Source organism: Pogona vitticeps, chromosome 2 (assembly GCF_051106095.1).
Source record: "Pogona vitticeps strain Pit_001003342236 chromosome 2, PviZW2.1, whole genome shotgun sequence".
Lineage (NCBI taxonomy): Eukaryota > Metazoa > Chordata > Lepidosauria > Squamata > Agamidae > Pogona > Pogona vitticeps.
In genome coordinates, this window is record NC_135784.1 from 40,908,297 (window position 1) to 40,928,122 (window position 19,826).

At 39.9% G+C, this 19,826-nt stretch overlaps 1 protein-coding gene across 5 annotated transcripts in view; it reads right to left on the reverse strand.

Annotated features, from left to right (window-relative positions):
* Positions 1-19,826, reverse strand: part of ADAMTS9 (ADAM metallopeptidase with thrombospondin type 1 motif 9) — a 151,537-nt gene that overhangs the window by 117,309 nt on the left and 14,402 nt on the right. For all 5 annotated transcript variants that reach the window (XM_072989362.2, XM_078388842.1, XM_072989363.2 and 2 more), the window contains 7 exons: positions 10,490-10,779; positions 9,426-9,509; positions 8,646-8,770; positions 6,550-6,590; positions 6,322-6,427; positions 2,067-2,213; positions 1,594-1,735 (listed from right to left, as the gene is read on the reverse strand). In XM_072989362.2, coding sequence (XP_072845463.2) covers positions 1,594-1,735; positions 2,067-2,213; positions 6,322-6,427; positions 6,550-6,590; positions 8,646-8,770; positions 9,426-9,509; positions 10,490-10,779 — 935 coding nt within the window. The remainder of the gene's footprint in view (positions 1-1,593; positions 1,736-2,066; positions 2,214-6,321; positions 6,428-6,549; positions 6,591-8,645; positions 8,771-9,425; positions 9,510-10,489; positions 10,780-19,826) is intronic.

The window sequence follows — 19,826 nt, forward strand, 5'->3', positions numbered from 1 at the left end:
GCAGCCCCACGCACTGTGTGACGACCAGTAATTGGACCTGCTGGCTTGGGGAGGGGTGAGAGATTGAACTTTCCAGGCACCTATAGTGCTGATCTCCAGGGATATGAATATAAATATCCAATCTCTCATTTTGAGCTAAGCTGTTTAGGGTTTTATAGGATAAAACCAGCGCTTTGAATTATGCCACAAAACAGATTGGAGCTGCTTTAACAGGGGAGTTATCTGTTCTTTGTAACCAGTCCCAGTTAGCAATCTGGATGCAGTATTTTGGACCCACTGGAGTTTTGGAACACTTTCCAATGGAAGCCCCATATAGAGCCCATTGCAGTAATCTAGGACATTAAAGTCAGTCAGCATGTTGTCTGTGGCTCCTCTGGTTAATTATCAGTTTCTAGTGGTTAACATGATACTAATCAAGCTGTCTTTCCCATATAAAAAACAACAACACTTGGTCATTACCTTGATATTGGCAATCTCATGATTGTTAGTAGAGATGGGCACAAAGCTAACAATGAAGTTCATCAAAAGTCACTAAGTCATTGATTTGGATTGGTTCGTGTTCATCCAAACTAGAGAACCCAAACTTTCCTGAACCAACAAACCTTCTAGCAATTTAACACCCCCCTGTCCCGTTCCGACTGCTCCTACCCCATCTTGAGAGGCAGCCAGCTCCTGCAGGCTGGCAACTTATGCATATGTCCCCATTTCTCTGCTGATCTCTCTCTCTCTCTCTCTCTCTCTCTCTCTCTCTCTCTCTCTCTCTCTCTCTCTATCTATCCATCCATCCATCCATCCATCCATAGGCTCTATATAGATAGATAGATAGATAGATAGATAGATAGGCTCTCTCTCTCTCTCTCTCTCTCTCTCTCTCTCTCTCTCTCTCTCTCTCTCTCTCTCTCTCTCTCTCTATATATATATATATATATATATATATATATATATACACACATACCCGATCGATCGATCGATCGATAGATATCCTAAATGAACTTTTTAAAAAACCCTATGCAATTGAGAATTTCTGAAAACCTATCTACCTCTTCAGATATCCAATTAACTGACTTTATAGTGAAATACTGGGATATTGTGCTCATTCCTTGAAAGCTACATTAATTTCTAATATTTCCTGCATAAATAAGTTGTTGGTCAAATAGACTGCCTTTCCATGTTTCTTCAAAGATAACAATCAATACTCTGCCACAGTACTCTCTCTCATGGCTTCATACTATGTATGTGACTATTTTGGACACATGGATATGGCTGATTACACAGATGCTTCCTATATGATCTGCACCGACCAAGAGTGGAGGGTGCTGATTAGTGAGATTGTTACAGAAGGTTGGTCCTACCCACCTGCTTATGCTCATATGAGAGACCACTAGAGAAGTAGGTCTCATATCTTTGAGCAAGCGGTGTGCAAAATTATTCAGAGATATTTGAGAATCTGATATTGGAAATTAGAAGTTTTGAATCCAAACAGAAAGGATGTAAAAATTTTCACTAGTAATATTTTGATTTGATAAACTGATTTGCTTTTCCTCTTTAAGTAAACCAAATAATTAAAGAAAGAAGGAAAGAAAAGCGTCTTACCATATAGGGACAAACCTTTGCACCAGGCCCAAATATTAACTCACACTGCTTATTGACATCATACATGTATCCTGGAAGTTGTTGAGGCAAAGTGTACGTTCTTGATGAAGGTTCATCAAGCAAACACTCGCCATAACCAGTGCTAGAAAGAAAAGCATTACATTTATTTCCAGTGTTGGAAGTAATTGCAAAATCTTCAAATGGTGTTTAGGCTACTTAGGAATTACCAGGAATGAGATTGTTTTGATTTTTCCAACTACAAATCCCATCATTTTCCATTCGGGAAGATCTACCTGACAGACCCAGACCTACAGACACTTAAATTTAATTTAAAAATTAATTTTTAAAAATGTTTCAACCTCTGAATGTAATTTTTATCCATTAATTTGCATGCCATATTCTTGCAAGACTCTGCCCAAAACTGTTTTGAAATGTATTTCTTTTAAAAAGGGAAAAAATTATAGAGGCCTTACTCTAAAAATTCTGTGATATATTTTCGACTGCATTTTGACCACATCCAAGGGTTGGTATTATAATTCAGAGTAGGAGCCATAACATGCTGTTGGTTTTTTCCTCCATCTTCTTTGCACTTATTGTTGTCATCATGAGGCATGTTAAATCTATAGAGACAGATTATTGGCCACCATGTTAGCAAAGATTTTTAAAAGAACGTAATAAAGTATACAACCTTACCAAATATTATCGTCATTAAATAAGAGTAGAGGGGAGTTATGCATGTCCTTAACTCCCTTGATAAAAGCAAGGAGATTTAAAAGAGCTTAAGGAATGAGCTAGCCAAGCTGACAGCAAAAAAAATGAATAATTAAATAATTTTTTAAGTAAATCAATTTACTTAAAAGTAAATTTACTTAAAAGTAAAAAGACAATCAATTAAAATGTTAAAAATATTTTAATTATTAAAAAGTACTCGATAAAACCTCCTTTAAAATACAAAAAAGACAACTCCCCCATTAAAACTCTTCCTCAGCAGTTACTTATTAAAAGCTTCCTAGAAGGAAAAGTCATGGCCTACCAGCAAGGACAGTAGAAAGAGATGGTCAGCCATGTGTGCTGTGGGCCATGTGCCAGAGGTGGAAGGGCTAGAGCTAATCATGATTAGGACCACAGATTTTTTCTCTCTCCATTTCTAATGCCACCCCTTTCCATTCTTCCCTCCCCAGTCTTCCTCCCTGTCTAGTGGACTTCTGGGAGAGGGGCAAATAAGTCTTGCCAGAGGTGAGGCCAGTGCTTAGAACTGGAAATTCATTCACTACTGTTTACTGCTAGAAATGGGGGAATCAATTGGCTGGTTTAATTAATGAGTTTAAAACTGCAACTGTTTCATTCATTGAATTGGCAATATCAATTCTTTAATTAACTACTTAATGTTAAAGTAAACAGGGGGTTTACAGAGAAAGACGGGTGTCATTACCATGGACTGCTCATAGAACATGTGCTTCTTCAAAAGGTGTTCTTTTTATCATGTTGGAATTGACTTTTCTCCAGTTAGACTACAAATCTTGTAATACAATCATTAGCTATGGATGGTGGTTCCAACATGAAAACTATTGGGTAAAGATATGGGTCCCGGCACAGGATCTCCTCTTATCATTCACAAAGAAAGTCCCCTGCACATCCAACAAGATTAAAGATACCTGCAACCAGTAAATCCTTTGACACTTCCAAATGCAGTTCATCAGCAGAACCTGAGCCTGAAAATAATCTTAATAAAAAGTTGCACTGCCCCCCTGACCTTACACTTCCATGAGTTATACAGGTCATAATGGCCAGTTCTGGTTACCAAGTGTGAGACTCCCGATGTCACTGAATAATGGCTTCCAGAAACCACTCATTGGTTGTGTTGACTAGGAATGTCCAGGAATTTTTGAGAAACGTCTGAAATGCCAAGGTTAGGACTCACTTGGGGAAAGTTAATTCTCATGGGGAGAGGTACATTAGTGACCTTTTCCTTGAAGGAAGAATGTGGATAACCAGATACAGTATACCATAAGTAGTATTTTTAACACAGAAGATTTATATTATGATTACTCTTAAAATGTTCACAATGGAATGCCTGTGAATAGTGCAATACAAAACAATGTATTTAACACTTACACAGTGGTTCCCAGCCTTGGGTAATCTGGGTGTTCTTGGATTGCAAGAAGCCTTCACTACTAGCTGTGCTGCCATGGTTTTGGGGAGTGCTATTTAATATCTATATGAAGCCCCTTGGGGAGGGCATCAGGAGTTTTGGAGATTCATGTCACCGATATATGGATGACACCCAGCTCTATCTCTCCTTCCACCTATAGTGGATGCCATCCCATCTCTTGAGCGCCTGCCATGCCCAGGTGGATGAAGGTAACAGACCGAGGTTGAACCCAGACAAGATGGATATCCTGTGGATGGGTGCCCATAGTATCTGCATTTGGGTGCCTCTCTTTATTTTGGGGGAACACTCTCTATAAGTATGAGGTTCACAGTTTGGGCGCACCTCTGGAGTCAGTGCTATAAATGGAGTCCCAGGTAATGTCTGTGATCTGTTCCACATTTTTCCACCTAAGGTGGATCGCCCAGCTGTGTCCCTATCTGGACACTGGGTCTCTCACCACATGGGTCAATGCACTGGTAGTCTCGAGATTAGACTACTGCAATGCTCTCTATGTCAACATAAAAGGGACCTCGATACTTGGCAGAATGCCTCCTTCCAGTGAGATCTGGCTGACCTACTTGATCTTCCTGGGCTGGGCGGTTGAGAGCACGGACCCCAATAGAGGCCCCGAAAGTGAAGATCAGAAACTGGGCCTTCTTGGTAATCCCCCCCCCGCCCAATCTCTGGAATAATCTCCCATCTGACATTTGCCTGGCCCTCTCACTGGGAACTTTCAAACAATCCTTGAAAACATGGCTGTTTAGACTAGCTTTTCTGGAGATTACATCATCATCGTGCAGAAGCTTTTTCGGTGCTTATATCACCAGGTCCCACCATCTTACCTTTTAAGATTAGTTTCAGTTATTCTGAACACTGAAGTTCCTTTTGAATGGGAATCTTCCAGAGCCCCAATTCATTTTCAGGGTAATCAGCCTTCTGACTGCTCATCCTTACTAATTAGCGAGAGCAAACTGAACTACATGTCTAAGTATAACATCCTTGTGGCAGTGTTTTCTAAATGTTAATTGAATCTAGCCATCCATGGCTGACATGACTGCTGTTGTCCTTCTACCAGACAGAGTTAGTCTCTGGGACCATCATACTCCAATTGGCTCCTCTTTTGAATGTAGTACATTTATTAAATGGCATCAAGCACCATTATCAATATATTTTTTAAAAATGTCCATTTAAGTTTTACACCACATGATATACTGAAGAATGTTGAAAATATACCACAGAGATGGAGCAGCTTAAGCTGCTGTGCTACTTGAAGTAGAAGAGAGGAAGTGACCTGATGTGATCCTAAATTTAAAGGTTGGTGAGTGTATGTTTCCATTTAAGCTTTCCTTCAGTGAACAAACTTTGCCCCCTGCTAAAATAGCAAAAAGGAGTTTCCTGTTTAGAGCTGCCTGTAACCCCATGAAGCCACTTCTAATGAACTGAACAAAGTTTGTTAAATGCAGGCAGACCCTGATCTCTGGGAATTGCCATTAGAATGGCAAATAAAAATGGGAAAAATCAGCAATTCAAAAAACAAAACAAAACAAAGCTAAACATTTCAGCCTTCAAGGCACCTGGTTAAAGACTATAACTTTAATTCTTACTAATTTTAGAAGAACTATCTTTCCTCTTCATTGTTTTACCTGTTAGGTTCTGGCAATCTACAGACCTAAAAATAGCTGTTCAAAATGGAAATTTGAGAGGAAAGTAAGGGAAATGTCTAGACTGGCTCTTTGGATGTAGTCTGGTACAGTCTACATAGGGTCGGTTGGGTCAGGAAGATAAGTGATATGCCATTTGCAAGGTGTTCGTTAAACTGCATATATCCCAGACATGCTCACTCACTCACTTTGTGTCTTCCAGCAAAATATGTATAGCAGAATCAACTGGGAAGAGACATAAAACAAAACCTAGAGCATCACTGATGTGCTGAATCGCTCAGATTAAAAAAAATTTTTAAATATTTTATTTGTTTTGTGTGTAGTGCTGATCAAGAAAGAAATCACTTGTAGCCACAGTTTCAATCAGTACTTCACACAAAGGAAAGATTAAAAAATTCTAAGGGATTTAGCAAATCAGTGATGATCTAGCACAGTAGTTCTTAACCTTGGGTTACGCTGGTGTTTTTGGACTGCAACTCCCAGAAGCTTTCACCAGCAGCTGTGCTGGCTGGGGTTTCTGGGAGTTGCAGTTCAAAAACACCTGAGTAAACCAAGGTTAAGAACCACTGGTCTAGCACAGTGGTTCCCAACATTGGGTAACCCAGATGTTCTTGAACTGCAATTCCTAGAAACCATCACCATCAGCTGTTGGGGGAGGGGATGAAAGCCCCTGCTCTGTGAACAATTTAAACCTTTTTAAGAGTGGTCTGGTAGTCCAGATAGGTGGGGTATAAATTAAATAAATAATAATAATAAATAATTTTTGTTTACAGGGACACAAAAGAGGATCCAAGCCAATGCTGGTACTCCATATATAAAGGTGAGTGCATGTGTGTTCTTTTAAGCATACAATTTACGGTCAGCTGTAGGTTGTAATACATATTTTAAATATATTGGTAATTTTACAGAACATACACATGGCCAAGTTCATGTGCAATCGTAAAAGCAGTACTTAGTCCACTGTCTTCACTAATTGAACAGCTCCGATATGGATCACAGACTGTACCCAATTCTGCCAGACCTAAGAAATCAAAAGCAGAACAACAGAAAAAGAGAGTTTGCTATTTAAGTAAAGGAACACAATATACTGTCAAGAACATCTACAAGTTGACTAAGAGTAGGGAAAAAAGAGATTAGGCTTACCTAAAGTATCACATTTGTCATGAGCTCTGCAAATATCCTGTCTGAAAGAAAAAACCAGACTTGATGCTTTTAATTTCTGTGCAAGTTACTATTTAAAAAACAATAATAAATAGACACCATTTAACTACTCTGCTCTAGGTTTATTTATTTGTCAGGCTGCTTCTATATATAGCCTGCCCAGTTCCACAGGCACAAGACAGTTAATCACAGATTAAAAAGCAAATGCAAAATCTAATTTGTATTTTTCAATCAATTATTGAAGGACTTATTATTCTATACCGAAATGTTCTCCAGCATGATAAACAAAGTCTTCCTGAGACATGAATGATCATCTGTAGGGACGTTTCACTGAAAAATGTTATTATATGTTATTACAGAGTATTATTATAACATACTGTTATTATACAGTCGTGCCTCGCTTAGCGATAGCTCCGTTGAGCGATGAATTCGCATAGCGAGGGGGTCCAGGCCATCGCTGGAGCGTTCGCTCAGCAATGGCCCCTATGGCGTTTTTTCGCTGTGCGACGATCGCCAAGCGATTCGCTTAGCGATTTTCGCACAATGAAGCGGGGGAGAACAGCTGACCGATGGTTCCAAAATGGCCGCCGCAACTTTTCCCGCTGTGCCCTCGCTTACCGAGGGCGCGAAAATGGCCGCCCCTATGGAGAAGCTTCGCTCAACGGTAAGTTTAGGGCCCACTGGAACGCATTAAACCAAGTTTAATGCGTTTTAATGGGTTTTTTTGTTCCGTTGAGCGATGTTTCCCATAGCGAGGGTTAATCCGGAACGGATTAACCCTCGCTGTGCGAGGCACCACTGTATAATAATTGTTTTTATCTTGTCTGTTGTGAGCCGCCTAGAGTAGACAATGTCTAGATAGGCGGCATATAAGTGCAATAAATAAATAAAACTTCACAAGGTCCTCCTGGGTCAAACTGAGAAACATGCATTGGTCGTAACTAGTAGCTACCTAAAAATTGTAACATTAATGAAGCAGCAGTTGAATGTGCTTGAGAGGCAATGTGCTCGAGAGGCAAATCCAAGCTGTGTTATTTCCTAGAAAAGAAAAGGAAAATGTGTGGCCCTTCAGAAGTTGTTGAACTGCAGCTACTATCGCAAGAAGCATAGATAGTGAGGGATCATGGAAACATACTGAGGAATCATGGAAACTGCAATCCAGCAATACCTGGGGAACCACACATTCCTCAACCCTATCCTAGAGTTAGTTTTCTCATTCATAAGGATCTGATCAGAACTGAAGACGTGGAGGAAGCTGATACTATTCTCTCTTATTGACAGCAGCCTATGTAGTACTTGCATCATAAATCCCTAAATTGCTATTCATCTCCTATACTTCCCACCAAAAACGGCAGATGGTTTTGCTATCTGAAGTCATTAGGATTGGCTGAAAAACCAACTACCTTTAGAAGTTGCAGCAATTAAACACCCACTACAATTTTCTCGACTTAGAACTTACAGCCATCATCAAGCAAGCAAGCCTTGGATGTAAGTATTACAACTTCCACGTGTGGCTTCCCCATGCCCTCACCCATAGCCCCCATTTTCACTTGGACAGCCCCTACCCAACTACATGTTTGGCTCATCAATGAGATTTCAAAATTCAACATGTCTAAAATGCAAGTGATAGATTATTAGTGGGAGCCACAATATAAAATCACAACTGCAATATGAATGTTTATGGAATCGTAAAGCCACTTCCACCCACGACTTTAAATCCTTTCCCCAAACACTCTTTTTCCCCTGAAAGCACAGCGAAAGCATCATCTTTATTGCTAAACAATGTTGCTGTGTAGGAAGCTTCCATACACTGCAAACTTCCCAGCCCACTCAAAATTGCTCATTATAAGTTGCAATCAATGTACATACAGCCCCACTTAAATATAAAACAACTCTAAACAGCATGGCGGTATCCATTCATTACTGTAAAAGGCTTTGCTCCCATTTGCATCATACACATAACTTATCTGCCACAAAATCTCAATTTTTATAGCATGCATTAGAGTTCATGTGGCACTCACACGGCTATTTTAGTGAGATAAAAAGATAAAATCCCACAACTACTGCCCATGACATACCTTGTCACCAACACAGCAGTGTCATGCTTATCTGGATGGTCTTCATTCGGTTGATTCTGGGTTTGCTGCCATTGGCAGAAGTTTTTAAGGGTTGTCTGTGCATTGTAGGATATGGAGGGACCATCCTAGGTATAAAATGCACAGAAAGAAGAACTGGTGTTTTTCTGCCAGACAAGATTGTTCAACTCTGGCTGAAATCTTGTTGTTTAGCGTAGCAAGTCACAACTGGAGTAAGCCTATTGAATCAGTGGGGATTTGCTGTGTCAACACCTCTGTATGTGTCACGTACTACATACGGATTTCAGCCAATGCAGCAAAATGAAAGCAAATCAGTCATAAGAAGACATAAGGTCAAGTAAAACCTAAAAAGGACTGATATTTAAAAATCAAAGTTGGAGTTAAAATATTAGTAAAGAGTTTTCCGAACTGTCAACAATGCTAGTTATAGTCAGACAAGTTACTTGCTGCAAAGGCAACTACCTGATTATTCCATCTAAGTTTTAGCAACATACACCTCTGGGCATGACAATTTTTTTCACAACTGTAAAGCATCTGTGCTTCATAGGAATTATTAATAATAGCAAATTACTGGCTGAAATCCACTAGTAAATCAGAACTAGAGTAGGCTCATTGAATCAATGGAACCTACAGATGAGCTGACTCCACTGATTCAGTGGGCCTACTCTAGTTACAACTTACTACTGGATTTCAGCCACTGGCTATAACAAACAGAAAAAGAAAAAAAAGAGGGAGATTAGGATTATCTTAAAAAGTAATTACCTGTTCATTAGGTACGATGGCTAATTTCACAATAACAATATTAATTAAATTTCCAATGCTTGGATCTTTATATATAGAAGATACCTGCATTAAAGATACAGTATGAAAGGTTTATGTTGACAATTATAACAGGAAGCAGAGAATGCAAAACTTCCTTCCCCTTTCACTATAAAAATCTGTATCTGTCCAGTAAAAACTATATAAATTTTTACTTCAATGTAGAACTTTCCTTGGCTGACAAACTGTCAGGGCAAGAAAGGCTACCGCATCAACACACTGGTGACTAAAATCTGTTAGAATTCAAGTGATAAAGTGTGTGAAGTTATGGAGGAAAAAAATGTACAAACACAGGTTGAAGGTGTATACAAGTACTGGTACAACAAATACAAAATATGCAAATTTTGAGATGCAATTTCATAATACTCTCATTACCCAACGGTAGGGATGGGCACGGAACAAGGTCTAGATGTGAGTATGCACAGCATCACAGGTGCCAGATGTTCACTTCCACTGCCTCCCCTGCCAATGACCCACTCACCAGTCCGTGCGTGTGCCACTCCTCCTCCTGTTCAGCTGTTTGACCCGTCACTGGCAGGAGCACGGGCATCTCTTCCCTGCCTCCTTGGCTGATTGCCCACTCCTGCTGGGGACTGGTTCAACAGTCAAAGAGGAGGAGGAGAGGAGCATGCTCTGACTGGTGAGTGGGTCACTGGCTGAGGAGGCAGTGGAAGGGAACACATGGCACCATATCTGTAAGCAGTTACTTCCAAATTATGCTAGATAGCCTTTAGGCTTTCTTTGTTCCTTCTCTGAGGTAATGTTCTGTTCCTTCTTCCTCTTCCATTTAACTTAGGAATTCAGACCCACAGACATGGAAGGCAGCTATAAAGGCTTCTCTCAACAAGTGTTAGAAACATTTCCTCCAACAGACCTGTTATTCAATAGTCACAAGTTCAGCATCAGGCTGAGATGTTCCAGCAGTGTAAAAACGCCATAATCCTAACAGTAATCCATGGCACTATGCCCCTATTGCATATTACACTAAGCCTGATTTTAACACTTACTATGGACATTAATGTCAGAATGTAGTGTTGTAAATTTGCTCCATGGTAAGCAACCATTCGACTGTCCGCCATTACCATAACCTCCACATATCGAGGATAGGAGAGAAATCGTTTTGTCCTTCGGCGACCATTCTTTCCTCTTAGGCTGCTGCTCTTGTTTTTACTAGATGCAGGGAATTGCTCTGATGCTAAGCTATGCTTCAATGACTCTGCATCAGATAAAATGTTGCTTGGAGGCCACTGTCCTGTCTTGCTTCTCCTCCTAAACTTTCTGTGATTTCTTCCATGTCCTATAATTTAAAAAAAAGGAAAACAAGACAATAAGCTTTCTTTAAAAGTCAGCTCCCAACGCCAAATAACAACATAATTTGCAACCCCTTCTGACAACACACACACATGTTGTTGAGTGCCTAGCAGTCAGAAAGAAGAAGAGAGACCCCCCTAATAAGGTAGTGTTTCCTATGTAATTGAAGGACTCCTTGACAAACAGAAATGTATTTTTTTGTATTTCATTTTCAAAAAGCTATGCCCAGGTACAGACTGAACTGAACAAGAATGCACTTCTTATGATGGCAGATCAGCAAGATTTGTTATAAAATCCACCTGCAGAATTATCCAAGAGGATTTTTTCCTCTGAAGACCCAGCCAGCTACAGCAGAGGGAGAGGAAATGGGAAGCAGGAACTTTCAGCTAGGAAAAGAGGGTCTGCTGGACAGCTCTTCTCTTAACTATCACAGTCAGCAGCTATTTCAGCAAGCCACAGCTCCCTTTAGGGAGGAGCTGTGGTTTCAGAGCCAGTAAAAGTATAGTGGACCCTCGACTTACGGATTTAATCCGTATTGGAACGGTAGCTGCAGGTCGAAAAGTCTGTAGGTCGAGGCTCCATTGACTTACAATGCATTGAAAACCGATTAATCCTGTAACCGTCCGTTTTTGTTCCATTTTGAATTTTTTTCCCAGTCTGTAGGTCAATTCTCCGGCTGCAAGTTGAGCCTAAATTTTGCGGCCAGAGAAGTCTGTAACTCGAAAAGCCTGTAAGTGGAGCCGTCTGTAAGTCGAGAGTCCACTGTATGTGTACTTAAGATTTTGGACTACACCTCTCAAAAAAAGACAAACCTACACATCTCTAGCAGATAGCATATTGAGCACCTATTTTACTGTGAATGGAAACAAAACAAAACCACCATTCTGAGAGAAGTTAGTGACTGATGTATTTTATCTGAACTTTTGAGATGGTTTTGAGCAGTTAGTTCTTTATCACTGCTTGTTTTGAGGAGTTTTGTGTTGATATAAAGGTTCATATATGTATGTCTTTGTGTGTTTGTGTGTCTGTGTCACTTGTCCCAGCTACTGCCAAGCCAGCAGTTCAAAAGCATGTAAAAATGCAAGAAGATAAATAGGTACCACGACGGTGGGAAGGTAAAGGCGTTCCGTGTTGAGCCGTGCTGCCCACATGACCACAGAAACTTTCTACGGACAAACGCTGGCTCTATTGGCTTGGAAACGGGGATAAGCACTGCCCCCTAGAGTCAGATATGACTGGACTAAATGTCAAGGGGAACCTTTACCTATCCGTGTACACAAATGCAAATAGACACAAAGAGATATTAAGGTTGTGGTTAAATGCGGTGTTGCATATTTGTACATTATTGATTTTATTGGAATGCACTCTGGGGTAGAGCATCACCATCATCATCAGAAATATTAGTATTCAAGAGTTCCAGGAAGTCACACTGCTGGTCTTCCAGGTTGTTGTTGTTTTTTGCCTATAAACCAGAAAATCTGGATGTGAAGACAGTGGGTGCATGCCTAGAATATGTCTCAGGTTAGTTTAAGATGAGGTGCAGGGCACAAAACAGTCTCCAGTGGAAGAAACATTCCCTCATTGTAGGAAAAACATGATGTGCATGGTCAGGCCACTTATATCTTTTGGTGGGAAGACCAGTTTTGAAAGATTTCTGTACATGTTCAGACACATATATTTGGACAGCAAAACAAAGGCAGAAATGCTGATTACACACACACACACACACACACACACACACACACACACACACACACACACACACACACACACACACACACACACACACACACACACACACACACACACACACACACACACGTAAACAAAGAGGGGAGATTATTTTCTGTTTTTACTGGCCAGTACTTCTAAAGATTTTCTGTCAGTTTCCTTATTGGCTGGAAGAGTAAGAAACACACATGTAGGCTTCTCTCTGACTTAACCAATTAGGCAGAACATTTCCTTTGGAAATTCTGCGAGGCTAGAATAAAAAAAATAAAAATAAAACTAGGAATCCAGGCCAATCAGCAAATGCCCCAAACAGGCACAAGGTGGCAGGCCTGGAATCCCAGAATTTTTTTAAAAAAAGGTTATCCAATCAGTATGGCAACTCAACACTTTTTATAATCCCTGTGTTCACAAGCATTGTTATGCTAAACTGAGAAAATGAAAGAAGGCAATCACTCATTCTTAGTCACCTTAATCCCTTCCATCTCCACATTAACATGCCCTTCAGAATAGAAAGCATCTTGCACTATTAAATTTGGCATGCGACAATGAAAGCAAATCCAGTTCAGTTTCAGACTCATGAAAGATATGGAGGAGGGAGGAGTTTCTACAGAGGGATCTGAAGCAGCCTCAGTAAACCTTGTTGTAGTAACTAGGAAGTTAATTATTTCATGGGTCTTCACTGAAGCTTATCAAATGTTAACCAAAATACCTACAGGCATTGATACATGCTGTGAACTGAAAAGTTAGTGACTGGCGTAATGCCAAATGACTTTACTTTGCTAATACCCTCACATTTTACAGTAATCCTGAACGTGTCAGCATCATGGAACACCCTCCTTGCAGCTATGAATTTCTACAATGGTTGGTGGAAGCACTCGACTGGAGAGATGTGTTTGATCCTTGCTCTCTCACTGAGATTCTCAGGATAAATAGATTCATGTTTTAACATTAAGACAGAGGCCACGTCCCTTTGATCACACCCCAATGAATGAGTGAGAGATTGGCAAGCCCATTCTTAGGTAGGTCTCATTAAGTCAATCAATAAGTGACTCAATGGCTGAAATCCTCCTGGCGCAACTCTACGCTTGGCAAGTAGCATGGCGTCATCATTTTGCAACAATAATGTTTAATTTAATTTAATTTAATTGCTATCCGGCAATTGAATATTAAAGTCCCTCCCTTCCAACATTCTAAAATTCCCAACTGTTTCCTCATGGGGATCCTGAAATGAGAAAATAGGATTTTTTTTTTGTTAAATTAAATTAAAATATTACAATTGAAAGATGGCAGTGTCCTGCTCTTGGTGCAGCATAAATGTACGCCAAGAGAATTTCGGTCCTTTACACATTCTGGCGGATGCAAAATACACATTGATATAATTGGAAGTGCAAGAGAAGCAAGTGGAGAGAGGGAAAAAACATCAGAAAAGAATTATCCTCAGGAGCTATAAGTGAGGCCAGCATCCCATTTCCTCATTATCAGGGAATAATGACACTATGGGCAATGAAGTAAGAAAGAATAAAACAGGAAATGATCCTTTGACTTCTTTGTTTCTACACCTGTAATGGTTTCACATATTTGTTGGTGTATTAAGCTGCTTTACCTGCTTACTTCAGGCCTTTCTCCAAGATATCCACAGAGGGACATACTTTGAAATCTCTATGAAAAATCCCTGCGTTCCTCAGGATGGAATTGCTCATTCAGAATACAGGGCAATGTGTGCTTCTGATTTCTCAGTTTTGATGTATTGCAAAACCCTTTTCAGGGTTTTCCATGTAGGGAATACTCAGAAGTGCTTAACCATTCCCTTCTTCGGGGGGCATCCTCGGACTGCGCAGCTTGCCCAAAGCTACACAGGTCAGTTTTTCTCCCAGGAGGCACAGTGGGGAATCACACTTCTGGCTCCGCAACTAGATGCCTATCCCACTGAGCGATGGAAAAAATCCTGTTGCTTAGTGCAGTAAAGCTCACTGGAGTAGGCCCACTGAATCCATGGGAATTTAGTGAGTCAACTCCTCAGTAAGTTCCACTGATTCAAATGAACCTACTCTACTGGAACTTACTATGCCAAAGTCAGTTACTTATAGAGCAGACCCATTTCAGTCAATGCAAGCATCATTTTTATATATATATATATATATATAAATGATGCTTGCATTAACTGAAATGGGTCTACTCTATCAGTAACTTACTTTAGTATAGTAAGCATATATATATATATCCCATCTTTCTCCTTGAAAAGAAACCAATATGGCTTACATCATTAAAAGGGCAACCTTTACCTAGAAGTTACAAACAGTAAGTACACAGATATTTGAAAAAAATACTAAGCAACAGAATTTTGGCCATTGTCTTGTATTCTACATCCAACAGGAGGTTCTATTTCAGCTATATACCTTGCAGCAGCTACATTAACAAAACAGGTAGCTGACTGTGTAGGAAGGAAAGCTTATTATCCCTTCAACTTAGTTAGATGGGATTGCCAGCTTTTTAACGTGTTTGCTCCTCTGCTTCAGCAACAGCAGCAAATCATGAGAAAATTAAAATGTGGGATGTTTTGGTTGTTGTACGTTTTTCGGGCTGTTTGGCCGTATTCTTGAAGTTTTTGTTCCTAACATTTTGCCAGTCTCTGTGGCCAGCATCTTCAGAGGACAGGAGTTAGAACTCTCTCTGTGTTCTGGTGTAGTGTGTGGGATAGTTAAATAATGAATATTTGTAACTGTGGGATCAGCTTTTTGCCCTTTTCAAGAGATTAGGTGATTATGTTGATCAGGGTGTTTTTTGTTATGGGTGTATTGTTGTGATAAGGGGGGAGATGATCTGTCACTTTGGTTTATGGGTGTTGTTAGCTAGTGTTTTGTGTGCAGTGATCACCGGTCCTTGTGGCTAGGTAGAGTTTGCTTATTGTTTGTTCTCAATGCTAGGGAAAATCCTCATTCTGCATGCCAGGCTACTGTTAAAGAAACAATAGCAGGTCTATTAAAAATCTAACAATGCTATGAATGCTATGAACTAGTTGCAGCTCTGTCAATTAACAGCAGTATCTAATATTTTAAAATTCTCTAACTTGTTGGGAGCCTACAATCACTGTCCTTTTCAACCCACTTCTCTAATGGTCCTTCATTGCTCTAATCCACTCCTCTCAATGATGTTCTGTGTACAATTCTGACCCACAATAGCAGGTAGAGGAAGAAGAGAAATCACTGTAGGTCAATGGAGACTTGACCTACAGACTTTTTGACTTGAGAACCGCCTTCCAATACGGATTAAGTTCTCAAGTCAAGACCCCACTGTACTCTGGCATGCATCAAAGTAGGATATAGGACACTGGAGCTACTATAACAGTGCCCTCAGGCCTCACGTTGGCCACATAGATATCTTAAAAACAAAACAAACGCCCATAAACTGTATTTCTAAATGCACTCACTGTAAACACTTTTCATAATGTTCATTTATTTGTTTCTTTTGTTTGCTTTATTTATAGACCACCTTTCTGTCAATAAGGGGACCCAAGGCAGCTCCTAATAGTAAATGAATAGTAGGTTGAACATTAAAAAACAATTAAATTACTCACTAATTAAAATACAACTGAATCATTAAAAGTAGGAAAACATTAAAAACTTAAATTAAATAGCATTAAGGGACTCAACTATGTTTGTTTGTTTTTTTTTTAAAAAGGCTGCCTGAAAAGATGGGTCTTCAGCTTTGGGTGGAAGGATAAAAGGAAGAGGGGCCAGCCTGATCTCTTGAGGGAGACCATTCCATAACATGGGAGCTGCCACAGAAAAGGTCCTCTCTTGTTTTCCCCTCAACAGTACTTGCGCTGGAAATGGGACTGAGAGAAGGTTCTCCGTTGATTATCTTAAATACAGAGAAGGCTCCTATAGGGAGATAGGATCCTTCTTTTGATATCAAAATACCGTTTGTTTAAAACTAGTCAAAGACGCTAAAGCAGAGGTTAGAGGAAATAAAACTTCCATTGCTATTGCCCTAATATAACCAAGTTCCAGGTACAAAGTAAGAATTGCAGTAATCCAAGCTCCCCATATCCACCTACTGGGGTTCAACTGAGGCCAGGTCTAACAAGAATTCCAGTTCTATGCTGGTCAAGTGCCAGCGAACAAAAGCAGCCAAGGCTTTCCTTAATGTGGGCTCTGCAACTGAGGCAATATCACAAAGGCAAAATTGGGGAAATATGCCAATGCGTTCTTCCTCTATCTCTCTGTCCTTTATGAATGCTTTGATTCAAGCACATATTTTGCCATTAATAATAATTGCCATTAATAATAATTATATACCATCAAATGGATTTTGACTCACAAATAGCTATCCAAAGAGCTATCCAACCAGCTTCTTTTGTAATTATGCATCTTTTGTCATTAAGCATCTTAAGCATTTCCACTGTACCTTTCTCCTGGGCTACTCCAGGTACAGTACCAAACAACAGCATTTTGAAATACAAAAAGGAAGTGAAAAAGAAAGAAAACAATCTAAAATAACCTTCACTAAAGGTTAATCCAAAGCAGGACAGGAAACTCTGTTCAAAATTACAAAGAACCACTATCTTCCATTATCATTCACCGTTCAGTGGGGGAGAAACTGCTTCTATTTCTGTGACAGATTCAACTGTCATTTCCAGTCAAAGACAGCCTAATAAAGAGTGTATCTTGCTGTCAGATTAAGCATAGTAATAAAGCATCCTTTTTTAAAAAAAGTATCCATTTATACTTATTATATCTTATAGAAATAATGGACCCTGAAGAAATTGTTCTGATCAATGCATATCTACATGAAAGAAAAATATTTAGTGGTGCTTATTCTTATTCTTTGTTTTTTTTTTTTTGTTTTTTTTTCTAAATGCCTCAGGAGAGATTCTATTTTCTTTCACAGTCCTAGTATTGATATACCATCATGTCACTTCCAACTTATTGAATGGCTGACCTCCAAAATATCTAATGGTTAACAGTCCTGCTCAGCTCTTGAAAACTCAAGGCTATGGTTTATTTATTTATTTTATTTATTTATTTATTTTATTTATATCCCGCCTATCTGGTCGGTTAAGACCACTCTTTATAGACTAAGTCCAATTCACGTCTGGTCTTCCTGATACCTTCCACTATTCCTAATGTTACTGTCTTTTCAAGTATGTTGTGTCTTCCAATGATGTGTTCAAGTCTATTCATTTTTGTTTCCAGGAATACATCAGCCTTAATTTGACCCAGGTCCCACTTGTTCATTTCTTTGGTGGTCAATGGTATTTGGAAAGGTATACCATACCATATACCATATCCCTCAATACCATATTTCAAACTGATCAATTTTTCCCCTATTGCCTTTCTTTACTGTCCAGCATCCACACCAGCACATAGTGATCAACTGGGAATACCATAGTATGGATGGTCTTGGCTTTAGTCTCCAGTGGCAAATCCTTACACTTGAGCTGCTCTTCTGAATCCTAGTCTTCTTCTGATTTCTTGGCTGAAGTTTCCATTTTGATTCATGATTGAACTGAGGTATACAGAGACTTTTAGCAATAACAGTTCCTTCATAGTCTGTAGTCTTGACTTATTTAACGCCTTCCTTTCTTTCAGGGAGTTCAAGGTGGAATGTACTGTTCCTTCCCACTGCAATCCCATCTTTTATCCTCAAGCCAGTGAAGCAGGTGGGACTGAGTATGTGACTGGTCTATGTGTCACCTAGTAAACTGTGTGGCTAAGTCAAGATTTGAACCTGAGCCTGTCCAGTCTAATACAGTGCTCCAACCACTACACCAGTGGTCCCCAACCTTGGGCCTCCAGATGTTTTTGGACTACAACTCCCAGAAGCCTTCACCACCACCTCTGCTGGCCAGGATTTCTGGGAGTTGAAGTCCAAGAACATCTGGAGGCCCAAGGTTGGGGACCACAGCACTACACCACACTGGCTTTTATGTAACCCATCCTCAAAATCTTGCAACAGTTTCAGGTTCCTTGAAGTCAGTTAGAGAGAAAGAAAGAGATCAGCTATAATTGTTAGGTTTAGGATTAAAAAGAGGGCTCCCTCAGGACATTGATGCAGGCACTGGTCACTTCCCAGATAGACGACTGCAATGCTCTCTATGTGGAGCTGCCCTTGGCCCTGATCCAGAGACTACAGCAAGTCCAGAATATGTCGCCAGGCTGGTGACTGGTGTGGGCAAGTTTGATTACATCACCCAAATTTTGGCTAGCCTTCACTGGTTACCAGTTGTGTCCTGGATCAGGTTCAAGGTTTTAACACTCACATATAAAGCCCTCCATGGTTTAGGACCACATCACCTGTTGGATCATCTTTCCACATGTTATCTGCCTGAACCACCAGATCCACCCATGCCAAGCTCTTCCATGTAGCCACTCCGAGAGAGACTAGGTGATGCACCTTCTCAGTGGTGGCACCAATGTTATGGAACCAACTTCCAGAGGAGCTCTGCCTGGCCCCCTCCCCATACTTGTTTAGGAGGCAGCTAAACACACTATCCTTCAGGAATGTCTCTCAAGACAACCACGGTTGAATTTCCTGCTCCTGCATCCATTTCAGGCTGAGAACTGAATGTGCTTTTGGGTGGGTAATCTCCTTATGAATATCACCTTTGGAACTTGCTTCAAATAAGGAAACCTTATCCACATCTTATAAGCATTCACATCTGGCCATGGAACTTTTATGTTTCTTCTGTATCGCTATGAGTTCTGTAACGCCCAGCCTGATGAAGACTTATGCAGAGCTGATGGCTAGCTTATATTTGTGATTATTTTAGTGGTTGAATAAAGAAATTATTATCCACCCTTCTCCTTAGATTATATAAAGGGACCACACAGCTTTCCCCTCAGCAGATGTTTACTTCAACGAAAAGGAATATTTTTGTTTTCGATATCCCACTTGTGTCAGTTTGCTATTCTCCCCATAGTTTCCTTTAGTTTAGCATACTATTTACCTTCTTGGATGAAAACAACTTGATTAAACAACAGCAGCAGCAACAAAATGCGGCCAAATTAGTCAAACCACACTTGGTCAAAATAGACAGATTTCGTGTTGCCAATATTCAACATGTTGTATAAATAAAGTGTTTAAATAAATAAGAAGGGTATAAGAATTTTAATACGTTTATTCCTCTTTCTATATGTTGCACACACAGAGGTTGACATGTGTATATGTTTCCCTCTCTCTTAAAGAACTCAACAAGTTCCTTTCATGTCAATGTATTATATTTATTATTTTAAATCTAAATGCCTCTGCTAGAGGCCTTCTTCAAGCAGCTGAGTCTCAAAGAGTTTTAATGTTCAAGGA